General features: G+C 47.0%; 1 protein-coding gene across 2 annotated transcripts; it reads right to left on the reverse strand.

Annotated features, from left to right (window-relative positions):
- Positions 1 to 1,384: 1,384 nt before the first annotated feature.
- RRAD (RRAD, Ras related glycolysis inhibitor and calcium channel regulator) lies at positions 1,385 to 11,863 on the reverse strand. Of its 2 annotated transcripts, none has more exons than XM_072635948.1 (5): positions 11,742 to 11,863; positions 10,696 to 11,082; positions 7,684 to 7,757; positions 5,884 to 6,088; positions 1,385 to 2,368 (listed from the first exon to the last, which is right to left on the reverse strand). In XM_072635948.1, the coding sequence occupies exons 2-5, from the start codon at positions 11,054 to 11,056 to the stop codon at positions 2,091 to 2,093; spliced, it is 918 nt and encodes a 305-aa protein (XP_072492049.1). In that variant the 5' UTR covers positions 11,057 to 11,082; positions 11,742 to 11,863; the 3' UTR covers positions 1,385 to 2,090. The 2 variants fall into 2 exon arrangements, with proteins under 2 accessions (XP_072492049.1, XP_072492050.1); XM_072635949.1 differs by having other exon boundaries at positions 10,696 to 11,078; positions 11,742 to 11,851.
- Positions 11,864 to 13,669: the final 1,806 nt, after the last annotated feature.

The following is a 13,669-nucleotide window of genomic DNA, read 5'->3' on the forward strand; positions in this document are numbered from 1 at the left end:
AGTGTGTCATTGGCAAAGACTTGCCCCTCCACCCCCTTTCCCTTCCTCAAGGTGCCACCCCACTTTCCACCTCCTGCTCCCCTCAAGCCTGGGCAAAGCCCTCAGAGTTCCCCAGAAACTGAGAAATGATGAGTCCTCCCCTGGTCCCCAGCCTGTTCCCCAGCCTGTTCCTATTTCTGAGGAGCCAAGGGTTGTTTAGGGAACTTGAGGGTTTAGATGGATAAAGCCCATTGAAAGGAGTCTGAGCCTGTTGGACTGAAGAGAGCTGTGATCAGTAACCACAGAGAGGGTCCCACCAAAATACAGCACAGGGTTCAAGTCCAGAGATGTATCTAGAAATTTCTGTGCCTGGGGTAAAGGACAAGGGAGGTTGGGATTGGGGCATAGGAAACTGACTAAGGGTGTGGCCCAGGGGAAGGTAACCCCAGAACTGGTAAATGGATATAGAAGAAGGCTATGAGGAGAGGGGAGGGCTGGGGGTGCAGCCAGAGGAAGAAACCCACCCTAGGACACCAGGGGATTTCCATTATGTCCAAAGAGGAGGCCAGCCCAGCCCCTGAAGTCAGGGCTTGGCAGAGAATTCAGGGCCAAAGTCAGGGGAAGATTGCTGTTCTAGGGCAAATCTCTAGTGACTCCCTTCTAGCTCTGGCTCTGGGGGAGTCCAGGAAGGGATCTCAACGTCTCCTGACAACCTCCCAATGACGATTCAGACTGACATTTCTCTTGTCTGTTCTTGTATATCAATGGCTGAATGCTTTCTCACAGGACGGGGCCCATACAGGCCACCCATAAGAGTCACCCCTAATGATGAGAGAGAGATTTATATTCTGACCTAACTCTGGTATACATTAGAATCAAGTGAAAAACTAATCTCACCAAAATGCTGAAGATGATAATTCTTAGACCCTTGAATATGGAAAGTCAGAGCTGGAAGAGATCTTGGAACATGAACTTTACAACACAGATTATCCAGAGAAGGGTCTTAGAATGTAGACTGTTAAAGTCCCTTGTTCTCACCCCTGTGAGGGAGGTAGAGATTATTTTACTCCGTTTTACAAATGAGGGAAATTTGGACGGACAGAGCAAGGATGAGTGAATGTCAGAGTGGGAAGAGACTCGAGCATAAAATGGTAAAAGCTAGACAGGGCCTTCAGAATCTAGTTCAACCATCTCATTTCATGGAGTTGGGGAAACTGAGGCGTAGAGAGTAGAAGTGATTAGTTCAAAGTCACACATAGGATTATGGCACAGCTGGTACTAGTTACCAGGAACCTTCATCTCCAGACACTTATCCTTTGTTCTTCCTGCAGCTAGCATAGCTTACTAGGCCAAATACTGAACAGAGGGGCAAGGGTCCTGAAGAAAAGAATGTCTGGGAATGAACTTTAACAGGAAATAATCCTTTATTATAAAAGTCTGCATGTAAACAAATAACAAATTCATCAAACAACCTAAATGGAAGTGCAATATTAACTTACTGCATAAAATAGTCAACTAAGTCTCCCCCCTCCCTCCCCATTTATTTTCTCCCACTGGGATATGGTTTGGACTGTCCCCACAGGGGTCTGAAACAAGTACGGGCCTGCGTACCCAGGTCCTAGGGCCTCTCTCAGGGGGTGATTTGGGGCAGTGCAGTCATGTCCGATGAGCCACCCTCTCCATGTCCATCTGGAGCACCCAGGGCCCAACTAGGCCAGAGGGGCAGGCCCTTTGGCTGGGGGGAGGCCCCTAGGGGCAAGGGCTGGAGCTCCAGCTGCTTTTGACCTCCAGTCTCCCATGGCAGAGGCTCCAGTCTTGTTTCCCAGAATCATCAATGATTCTTAAGGCATCATGGATTTCAAGCTGTCAGGGACTTTCGAGTTGTCCGGTTCCCTCATTTTGTAGATGAAAAAATTCAATCTCAGATTGGGGGAGTAACTTTTCCAAGATCACAGTTTGTGGCAGAATCCTAGGATTTGAACCCAGGTCCTGGGATTTCAAATCTAGCACTTATTCCACTCTACCATGGATAGGGGCCCTGTGCCTATTAAGAATACCTCTATGCCACCCGTTGGGGTGCTCCCCTTCCCCCTCCCCCATAGTACTTTTGCCTAGAGCACAGAGAGATCATGGCAGGATTTGGATTTGGCCTTGAAAGCCATCTTTTTGTTGTTCTTGGCCACAATCCGGCCCAGGAAACGTTTTGCCTTCTTGCCAATGCTCTCTCGCCTCTTGGTGTTGGCCATTCGCCGGGCATTGTCTTCTTTGCTGTCTTTTCGGAGCCGGATCTGCCGGACGATGCCCTCAAACAGGTCTTGCACATTGTGGTGAAGGGCAGCTGATGTCTCAATGAACTTGCAGTCAAACACAACGGCACAGGCACGGCCCTCTGTGGATCCAAGAGGAAATTGAGAATTAATGAGGGAGGAGGCACCAGAGGAAAGGATAGGTCGAGGGGTGAGGGAGTGAGGGAGTGAGGGGGTAAGGGGGTGAGGGGTCCAGGGACTCCATCAGAGACTTCTTACTGAAGAAGCCTAGTCCATCATCCCAATCACCAGCTAGCCTATGTGACTTTCCTTTGACCTCAGTCTCCTTATCTATAAATGTAAGGATTCAACCAGATCTCCAAGATATAGAATCAGTCAGTCAATAAGCACATTTAAATACCTACTATATACCAGCACTCTGCTAAGTGCTAAGCACTTCGTACCTGTTCTCAAGGTGCTGGAGACAACGGCAAATAGTATAGCAAGCTACATACAGAATAAATAGAAACTAATTAACAACTATTAATAATTAAATAATTAACAAGGGGAAGGCACTAGAATTAAAAGGGATTTACAGGAAATAAAACAGAGCAGGAGGGAAACAGAAAAAATATAGAATTTACAATAAAAAAAATATATATAATTTATAATAATATATATTTACAATAAAATTTATATATAATTTATAATAAAATTTATATAAATAAAAAACTATAATATATGTGAGAAACAGAGAGACACAGAGAAGGACAGAGAGAGAAAAGGGATCTTAGAAACCAATGGAGTTAGAGACCATTTAGTTCCATCCCTTCACTTTACAGATGAGGAAACTAAGGCTGAGAGAGATAAGACAACCTTACAGATCTTTGTTCTAATATTCTATGTTTTCCAGCTCTGACATACTCTATTCTATGTTTCCAGCCTTGGTTAGGCCAGTGAGGAGGCATAGCTTTGGGATCTTCATGAGAAACATGGCAAGTGGTGATTTCTCAAGAGACAGCTCCCTCATAGGAGTGTCCTAGGGTTGGGATTACTTATATTTCCCCTTTCTTTCCCTCACCTCCACTTACAACAGGTTAGATTCTAACCTCCTTGAGGGCAGGGACTGTCTTTTGCCTTTTTTTGTATTCCTGGCACTTGGCTTAGTGACTGGAACATGGTAGGTGCTTAATAAATGTTTATTGATTGATTGAATAACCCTAAATGATTATCTGTATTTGTATAATATCTTATACTTTTCAGAACCATTGGCTATTATGAAATCCTCAAACCATCCCCATGAAGAGACAGGATTATTTACTAAGGGACACAGTTAAGTCAGGACAAGGATCCAAAACCAGATCACCTGTTTCCAAGCCCACTGATAATTTTATTGCACATGGAGTCATCATATCTCGGTAAATGGTAAGGGGTAGAGGTAGGGAATACCCTGGCCCCATTCAGCCTAGGAAGTATTGGCCACTTCAGAGGGGAATCCCAGGCTGTGAGGCCAACAAGAGCAAGGAGAGAATTAGGAAAAGCAAACCTTCCTTCCCCCAGGGTGTTGTCAGGGGTCAGAAGTTTCTTCTCACCTCTCAGATGGAAGAAACTCTACCCTACTGGCAGTTTAATACCCCAGACTCTCCTTGTTGCACACAGTCTGGCTGACCCCAGAGGAGCAGCTTCTGCCCAAAGTTCCCAAAGGGATTATGTTTCTTATCTCCTCTGTGGAAGTGGGACAACTGGGATGAGACAGACAGATTCTGCTTTGAATTTCAAATAAATACTTCAGTGTCTTCAGTGGTTCCCCTGCGCTATAATCAACAAGCTCCTCTCCTCTGAATATTTTGTGTTCTGGTCAGACTGAACTGCTCTCCACTACCTGTTATTCTGCCCTCACCAGACTCCATACTTTTGTTCACTTGACCCTCCATAGTTGGAATAGATTTCCCTTCCTTCCATTTCCATCTGCTAATGGTCCTCCCTTCCTTCAAGACATCACTTAGATGCCTTCTCTCCATAGCCTTCCCTGACCGTCTTACTTCCAGGGGAAAGTGAAGTCTTGCTGCTCAAAATTCTCAGTTTTGAATTTAGGAGTGGGGAGAGTTGTAGGACAATCATCTGGTCCCACAGGAAATGCAGAAGTCACCAAGTGCTCACAGGAGCCCATAAGCAAATGACACAATTTCCTCTCTCTGGTGGGTCCCACTGTTCTCCTGGAGTCCTAAATTCCTTCTTGCTCAGAGACACCCTCTGGTTTGAACTCAAATTCTAGCTTTTCCAGAGGGTCCTCTACACAGTCACTCTCACATTCATATTGATAACGATAAATTATTAAATATTAATAAGAATTAATGATTATTAATAAGTAGCACATAATATGTATATATGTATATATATAAATGCATATGTATATATATGCACACATACATACATATGGCTTTAAAGGTTGCAAGGCATTTACATTTGTGTCACTCTGTGGTTGGGACTCTCCCTGGAAAGCAAAAGCATTTGGGGACTGATGGCTTCCTTTCCTATTGGACCTATACTTGCAGAGTAACTTCTGGTAGCAATGAAGGGAGATGGTGAGGTCCTGAGTGCTTTCTCTATCTCTCTCTGCCTGTCTCTGTTTGTCTTTCTGTGACTGTCTATTTCTGTCTGTCTCTATCTCCATCTCTTTGTCTCTGATTCTGTCTCTCCGTCTCTGTGTCTGTCTCTCTGTCTGCTTCTCTGTCTCTCTCTCTGGCTCTCTCCATCCATCTGTTTCTATGTCTCTATTTCTCTGTCTTTCTCATTTATCTCATGGTATAATAGAAAGAACACTAGAATGGACACTCAGAAGATTTGGGTTCAAGTCTCCACAACAGACATTTCCTAAACACACGACCTTGGGGTTGGGTAGAGGGAGGGAAATAAAATGACTTTCTTTCTCTGAGTAGCCTTAAAAATAGAGATAACAAAATGTAAATAACCGTATGAAGACTATCTCCCTGAGCTGGTGTGAGAAAGAAGTTCTTGTTATTGTCTCCCTCTCCTTCGTTTTATAGATGTTTGTATACATACCTTTCTCCCCCTTAGACTGTACATAAACTCCTTGAGGGCACCTGAGTCTCTGTTATATGTCTTTGTACTCTCAAGCTCAGAGAATGAATACTAGTCTCTCACAGCAGAGAACCTGGATTTGAATCTCAACTCTAATATTACGTGTGTACCTTTAGGAAAGTCACTTAATTGCCCTAGGTCTCAGTTTCCTCATCTGTAAAAGGAGAAAGCTGGATTAGAGGATCTCTGTGGTCTCTTCTAGCTCTATGACCCTATGACCTCTCAGAGGAAGCTGTCTCATCAGGCTTACCAAACTAAACCACCTTCTGCTTTGCCCTGGCTCCCTCCCTCTACCCAACCCCACCCTCACCCCCCAAGCCTTGCTCTGGTTTCCCCCCATCCCCACCAAGCCCTCAACCTCCCACAGAGCACTGTTCTGAACGGACGTGCCGAGGAAGGCAGCCTGACTTCAGCCAGCATTTTTCTGTCTTATATTTAGAAACTTGGCGGGTCCCCGGGAGGGAGGAATGGAGGGGTGTCACTGTATTTTAACCATGCAATTGCTGGGGTTTGAATCCCAGACTTGGGGCCTTTCCTCTCAGAGTGGCAGGCTTACCATCCACAGAGACTTCTCTGGATCGGACCAGGTCACTCTTGTTGCCCACGAGGATGATGGGGATGTCCTCTGATTGGCGGGCACGCCGAAGCTGAATGCGCAGCTCTGAAGCCTTCTCAAAACTGACTTTGTCAGTGACTGAGTACACAATTACGTAGGCATCGCCCATCTTCATGCAATGATTGGACAGCCACTGACTCTCATCCTAACAGGGGAGAAAATTCACCCTTTAGGTCAGAGAATCAACTCCCTGACTGCCCTTGACCTGTCTGCTCCTTCCTTAGCTGCTGCTAGACCGTGGAATTTCTCCCAGGCAGCCTGGGGAGGAGGATGAGCAGCCAGTTCTATTTTCCTTTTCAAGTATCAGGCTTATCTCATCCAATCACAGAACGCTAGAACTGGGAGGGATTTTAGAACATAGAATGTTGGAACACAAAATGTCACATGCTATAAGGGATAATACAACAAACACTTTGAAAGTATCTGCTTTGTGCAAGCAATTTAGCTAAGACCCAGTTCTCATCCTTGAGTAGCTTAGAGACCTTCTAGTCCTGGCAAAGAATTTAGGGGTCTTTGTTCTATCCTGGCTCTATCCCCCTGCTATGTGACCTCAGGTAAATCACTTTCCTTCTTTGATATTCAGTTTCCTCATCCACAAAATGGGGATAATTCTACTTGCACAACCTGTCCCAGGGTTCTGGTTAGGAACTATTACTATCTCATTTCTAGCTTTAAAAAATGTTCTCCTTAACAACAACTCTGAGGTAGGTAGTACAAGTAGGTCGTGACTCCATGTGCAATTATCTCTATTTTATAGATAAGAAAATTGAGGATCAGAGAGGGGAAGAGACTTGCCTAGCGTAACACAGCCAAGTAAGTGGCAAAGCTGGGATTTGAACCCAGGGCTCCTGATTCCAAATCCAGAGCTCTTGCACTTTGAAGTCATGTATATAAAAGTGCTGTGTGGTTTCAAAGCACTGTTGTAAATCCATATAAATTATAAAGCTAGAAGTTATATCCCCCTTATTCTGCAGATAAGGAAACTGAACTCCAGAGACAGTAAGTGAATTGTTCAGTGGCATGAGGCTAGTCTTTTGGGTCCTCTCTCGCCAAACACAATCAATATTGTCAATTTCAGACAGTGCGTTGAGGAAAGTAGGATGAGAAAAGGAGAGAGGAAGGGGTTGGGACCTACAGTGAAGACAGTGGCCCCCTCCGTACTCCAAGAAAGCCCTGCTTCAGAATTTATTTTGGGCAAAGTGGAAGAGGAGAATCTCGGGTATCCCAAAGGGGAACTAGCTCACACCAGCCAACTACTCCCTGACCTAACTTGGAAATGTTTCAACTTTGAAAAAAAGCTTTCCCCCCATCTCTTAGATTCAAATGCTTGGGAGAGGGGGGAGTACGAGGAGACAAAGAAGGGGAAATAGAACATTGAAACAACTCAGGAGTCCTTAAATTGGTATGGTTTAATGCACAAAGTACTTGGCTTGAAGTTAGAAGTCCAGGGTTCAAATCTCAGCACTACTGCTACCTATGTGACACTTCTTTCTAGCATCAATTTTCTCATCTATAAAATGAGGGAGTGGGGCAGACAAGGTGAACTCAAAGGTCCTTCCAGTTCTAAAATCCTATGGTTCCAACTGCAGGTCTCAGGGACATTATGACCACACCCAGGGACATCCTATGACAGCCTAGATAAGCATTATTTCACCAGCAGCCAAGAAAGTCCATCTGTCCCAGGAAATCTCCTTCTTACTACCTACCCTTGGGTCTCCCACTCTTGGTTTGGAGTCTTACCTGTTCCCAGATGTCAAACACCACGAGGGAAGCCTCTTCTCCATCCACCACAATGGATCGGTCATAGGTGTTCCCTAGGAATAAGACCGAGGTCCAGAAAACAAGGTCACTATTGGGACCTCATAGAGAGGGGGAAAGGCAATGTGTGCTAACGTTCTGTATGCAGCACAAGACCCCTGACCTCCCTCCCTCTGTCCCTATTTCCTTCTCATTCTTGTGTGAAATGGTTCCTTAATCTCCCTTCTCCTTTCTCCCTCTCCTCCCTTGTGTTTTCAATTATAAGCAAGACTTGAAAGCAATACCCACACACACACACACACACACACAATCATAGCCAGTCCCATAGCCTCCTCCCCATCTCTATTTCTCATAAATTGTTCCACTGTGAGGGCAGGCACCCTCTCTCTTTGTCTTTGTACCCCCAATGCCTAGCAAATAGTAGGTACTTAAAAATGCTTGTTGAATTGGATGAGTTCCCTAACCTCCTTATCTGTCCCCTTGTTTCCAATTACAGCACTGCCCTTAACCTCTTTATCCATCCCTGTTTTCCATTATTGCTAGATCTCTAAACTCCTTATCTATTCCTGTTTTCTGTTATAGCTGAATTCTTAAACTCCCCATCCAGCTCCCTGTCCCTCTGTTGCTTATTATAGCTGGACCCCTAACCTCCCATCTATCCATCTGTTTTCTGTTACACTTGGACCCCTAACCTCCCTGCCCCCATCCCTTTTCCTTATTATTCCCACGATCCTTGCCACTGTTACTGATGATACATGGTGTCACATGCAAGTAATGTAAATACACTCTGTCATATGAAGTCCAGCCGCTTTTCATTGTTCCAGTGTGATACATAGTGAATGATACAAGTTATCAGCCCCTACTTCTCCCTAGGACAATGGAAGCACTACTTATTTGGCTAGACCCAATGCCATCTCTGCTTTATGGATCAAGAATTTCCTGGGTTCTCAGAATTATTCCTCCCACTGTGGCCTACTGAGACCTCAAGAGGAAAGCATAGGATCATAGATTAAAAACTAGAAGGGACTTCACAAGTCTAAATAACCCCTTCAATTTTCAGATGAGGAAACTGAGGCCTGGAAAAGTTAAATGACTTCCTTAGGGCCATAAAACTATTAAGTGTCTGAGTCATGATTTGAGTTCAGGTCTTCCTTAACGTCAAGTCTAGCAGTGTTCCATCTACTATGCTAATCTGGCTGTGGTCTGGGCTAGCCTGGCCTGGACGATTAGTTCAAAGACTGAGGGCCCCCCATTAAAGCATGAAGAAAAGGTTCTGCCAGCCCAAGTGGTAGAGAGTTGTTGTGTTCAATTGTATCTGACTTTTGGTGTTTTTCTTTTTGAGGTTTTCTTTTCAAAGATACTGGAGTGGTTTGCCATTTCCTTCTCCAGCTCATTTTACAAATAAGGAAACTGAGGTCAACAGAATTAAGTGACTTGTCCATGGTCACACAGCTAGTAAAAGTCTGAGGCTGGATTTGAACTCAGGAAGATGACTCTTTTGCCCAGTAGAGAGTATAGGCTGGTCTAAACTTAAGCGGACAATGTCCCCATACTTCATGAAGGCTGCTACCCCTTCTCCTTCCCCAGTAACTGGAAAGTCGCAGCTACTGACTTATACTAGGCTGAGCTGGCTGAACCTGTAATACCCTTAGCCTCTTCCACCAAATCCTATCTGCTGGTGTTGTAGCCTTCAGGAAAGAGTCCCATGGTCAGAAATGGAGACTCAACCCCACTAAACTTACCCAGGAAGACAATGGAAGGCAGCAGCCTGTAACCATGGATCTCTTTGAAAAGGTACAGTGGAAAGATCTAGCAATCAGTCAACAAGCTTTTATTAAGAATAATGAATTTGGAGTCAGAAGACCTCAGCTGAAATCTTGTCTCTTCCTTTACTGTCATTATGAACTTAGACAAATCACCTTTTCCTCTCTGGGCCTCAGTTTCTTGATCTGTCAAAGGAGGAGGCTAGACTAAATAATCCCTGAGGTCTCTTTGTTGTTGTTCGTCCTACGTTCTCAAAGAGTGCTCTATAAACTCTAAATTCTATGACTCCAGACTCCAAAGTGTGAGCTCATGAGACTATCAACAACACCCTGGACATCATTTTAGTCCCAAAGCCTGGGTCTGTGGACACCTGGGAGTAGGGTGGATTTTGTCATTCTCTCCTTCACTCCAAGAAGGTTAGAGATACTTCCCCCTCTCCCTACCCTGTCCTGCAGCCTCAGCCTCCCTAACAGAAGAATGGACAGACAGATGGATGAACTCAAACAAAGCTCATCCACAACCCACAAGTTTATCTTCTTCCATCTCTTTTGTCTCCTTAGAATTCCAGAATGCCACACCCAGGAGCCACCTGAAACCTGTCTAGAGACCATTCTAGGTCCACCCCTTCTGTTTAGAGAGTACAAACTCAGGACCAGAGAAAGGTCCATTTGTCAAAGGTCCTTCAGTAACTTCATTGCAGAGATGGAATTCAAATCTGAGTTTTCTGCCACCAAGTCCAGCCTCCCTTCCAACAGCATTTCCCTCACTCCATTAAACACATCATTCTTTTCTCCCTTTTCCCATAATCTCAGAGTGGGAAGGGACTAAGGCAACTCTTGACCTCTCTCTACCTGATCGGAAATCTCCTTTATAGGATCCCTAGCAAATGGCCAGCCAGCCTTTACATGAAGACTTCCCAGAGATCTCCCTCTTTCCTCTCCCCTCGATCCTTCCCATCTTAATTCAATCAACAAGCACTTGGCCTGCTAAATGTAGACATTACGCTAGGCTCTGGGATTAAAGACCAAACCAGTACCAGTTCCTGCCCTCCAGGTGCTTAAAATCGTAACTCTTTTTTCTCATTCTCTCCAAGTCTTCTATCCCAATACTTTTTCACCCTCTCCTCTAACTCTCCTCTGTTCGGTCCCTCCAGCCCCCCCGGCTCAGCTCTTCTCTCCTCGGTTCCTCCCCAGTCTTGCCCGCTCTCTCCTGGCAGTGATTCTTACTCACCAGCGGCCTCGGCTTCAGGGCCGTCCTCGACGCCGCCAAAGATGCGTGCCAGGCTGGTTTTGCCCACCCCGCGCTCGCCCAGAAGTATCACCTTGTACAGGTGGCTGTCGGACTCGCTGCCTGAAGATGTTAGGGAGTCGGAGGAGCCCGAGGCCCAGCAATCGCTGGGTTCCCGGGGGCTGCAGGAGGGGCGCCGCACCAGGTTGGACAGCTGGCCCAAGGGACCAGAGGGCAGCGCCGCCTGAAAGTCTCGCTCGTCCACTGGCATGCTACGGCGATGCAGGTGCTGCTGAATAAGGAAGGGCGTGCTTCCCCGACGACGGTCCCCGCTGCGCCGCTGAGCTCCACGATTCAGAGTCATCGTATGCGCTGTCTGTAACAGACTGGCTGGAGGGGACCAGGCCGAAGAAGCGGAGAGGAAAAAAGAGGAAAGGGCCACGTTGAGCTGGGAGGTGCCTATTCACCGACCCCGACCTCGGGGCTGCCCCGAGGCAGTTCCTGCTCCCTGCCAAGATCTCAGATCTGGCCATCCCTCTCCCCCCGCCGAGCCCCGCCCCCCATAGGCACTAGACACCCCAGTACCACTTCTGGATCCGTCGGGCAATGTAGCCCCAGTCAGACCGCAGGGCCATTTCGGGCTCAGTCCATCCCCGACACACACACACACACACACACACACACACACACACACACACACACACACACACACACACACCCGACAGACACACCCACGCATACCCACACGCGCGCGCGCGCACACACACACACACACACACACACACACACACACACACACACACACACACACACACACACACACACACACCTGAGAACTAGTCTGGGTTCAGTACACACCCCTTAGTTGTCGGGACCGTTCCCGATCCTTCTAGGATCCCAGATCCCTACTCGAAGATCCCAGGCCACCAAACTGAACGAATGTCTCTGTCCTACACCAAACCCTGGCACCAGGGCACCAGCGGGCAAGGTAGAGGCTCTGGGAATCTACCCTCCCTCCCCAGCGAGGCCGGGATCTCCGCGATACTCACCTCTCGTAGGGACTGACACACGGACTCAGATTCGGATTCCGATCCCGGCAGACTCTCTCCTCCAGTTGCCTCCGCCTCTGCTCGGGCTAATCTCCCGGAGAGCCCCAGCACCGCCTATTTATGTCCCGGCTCGGGCGCGCGAGTCCAGACCCGCCCCCTGTCCTTCCTCTTCCTCCATCCCTCTTTTCTCTCCCTCCCCCTCCTTGGCCTCCCCTTCCCCAGGCTTTGCCAGCTCAGACTCAATCCCCAGAGGGAGGGGGTGGCAGCTGGCGGGGGTTGGGAGGACTGACGTGTTCGTACTTAGCCCTGACCTGAGGGGAAATCCTGGAGAGAAGCACCCCCCCGGTCCCCAAGCCTCTGGATTCCAATCCCAGCAACGCCACTAACTAGCTGTGTCACCGCCCCTCCTTGAGCCTCAGTTTCCTCATCTGTTAAATGAGAAGGAGTGGGGCGGGGTGTGCACTTGATGTTTTCTAAGACTCCTTCCTAACTCCAGGGAGTTGTTCCAAGGTGGAGGGTGGAGGTGGGGGCAGCTAGCGTCTACAACCCTGGACGGGTCAAAACGCGGGACCCTTCTAGCGCGGACCTGGGGCACGCGAGGGACACCCATTATGTATAAGAGACTCAAAATGGGAGGGATCCCTTCCACTCCTTGGGCTCCTGCCTCGCTTTCACCTCCCGTAGAGGGAAGCCCGTTTCCAGAGATCAGACACTAAGGGCAAGGGTGCAGGTCAGTGTTTTGGAGAGCCTGGTAGGTAGAGGGTGGAGGTGGGTGGAGGGAAGTAAGAAAGGAGCGTCGAATTGGAGGCATCCAGCTGACTGAGAAAAAGGATTCTTACCACTCCAACAACAGTATTGGTCTCTTAGTCCAGCTCCCAGCCCCCGGCTCCCAAAGAAGTCCTGTGGATAGATAAAGCAGATCACCCTTGTAATTTCCTACCAGTCCAAGTCCTCCTCAACCCCACAAAACAAGGTTTCCAGGGCCAGTGTATTGAGTGGGGAGGAGATCTGTGGAGGAGTCAAGGGTGCCGGATTTGAATTCTGCCCCTGTCATTACTATTTGGCCTTGGCTAAGACATTTTCCTTTATGGGGTCTTAGTGACCTTTTCTAAAAAAAATAAGGGGCTTGAACTGTCTAATCTAGAAGAGATTTCACGTCTAATCTTGGTTCAATTTATCTTTCTTTTTCTTTCTCGTCCTTCTTTCTTTCTTTCTCTTCCTCCCTCCCTCTCTCCCTTCCTTTCTTCCTTCCTCCCTCCCTCCCTCCCTCCCTTCCTTCCTTCCTTCCTTCCTTCCTTCCTTCCTTCCTTCCTTCCTTCCTTCCTTCCTTCCTTCCTCCTTCCTTCCTTCCTTCCTTCCTTCCTTCCTTCCTTCCTTCCTTCCTTCCTTCCTTCTTTCCTTTCCTTCTTTCTTTCTTGTTCATAATCAGGATTAAGTGACTTGCCCAGGGTCACAGAGCTAGAAAATCTCTGAGGTCATAATTTGAGCTTCAGGGGCTGGTGCTCTAGACATCTAGCTGCTGGTATCTAGGTTCAGTTTCAAGAAACCCCTAGGGCCTCTGGAGAGTTGATTTAGGGAAGGATTTAAGGTAGTTTTAAGGATTATTCCTTTTAGGAGAGGGACTGAATTGCCATCTCATCAATGACTTTCTCTTGCAATATAAAGTCTTAGGGACTTGAATAGTGGTGGTGTCAGACTCAAATAGAGACCATCCCTGAGGACTGCGTGTTGACTTGGACAACCACAAATTAACATTATCTATGTTTTATTGTATTTTAAAATGAATTTTGTCAAACATTTCCCAATGACATTTTAACCAGATTAGGGCAGCACTGGGGACTTAGATGCTGAGAAGTTAAGGAACTCTCTCAAGACCACAAAGCATGTGTAGGATTTGAACTCAGGTTTTCCTGGTTCTGAGGTCATCT

The sequence above is a fragment of the Notamacropus eugenii genome, chromosome 1 (genome assembly GCF_028372415.1).
Source record: "Notamacropus eugenii isolate mMacEug1 chromosome 1, mMacEug1.pri_v2, whole genome shotgun sequence".
Taxonomy (NCBI): Eukaryota; Metazoa; Chordata; class Mammalia; order Diprotodontia; family Macropodidae; genus Notamacropus; species Notamacropus eugenii.

What these genes read in the sequence shown, in the direction of transcription:
- RRAD (XM_072635948.1), bottom strand. Translation starts at nt 11,056, where the DNA reads ATGACTCTGAATCGTGGAGCTCAGCGGCGCAGCGGGGACCGTCGTCGG. An exon ending in TGTTTGACATCTGGGAACAG is followed by an intron (nt 6,089 to 7,683) that starts GTAAGACTCCAA and finishes CTCCCCTGTTAG; the next exon opens with GATGAGAGTCAGTGGCTGTC. An exon ending in CAGAGAAGTCTCTGTGGATG is followed by an intron (nt 2,369 to 5,883) that starts GTAAGCCTGCCA and finishes TTGGATCCACAG; the next exon opens with AGGGCCGTGCCTGTGCCGTT.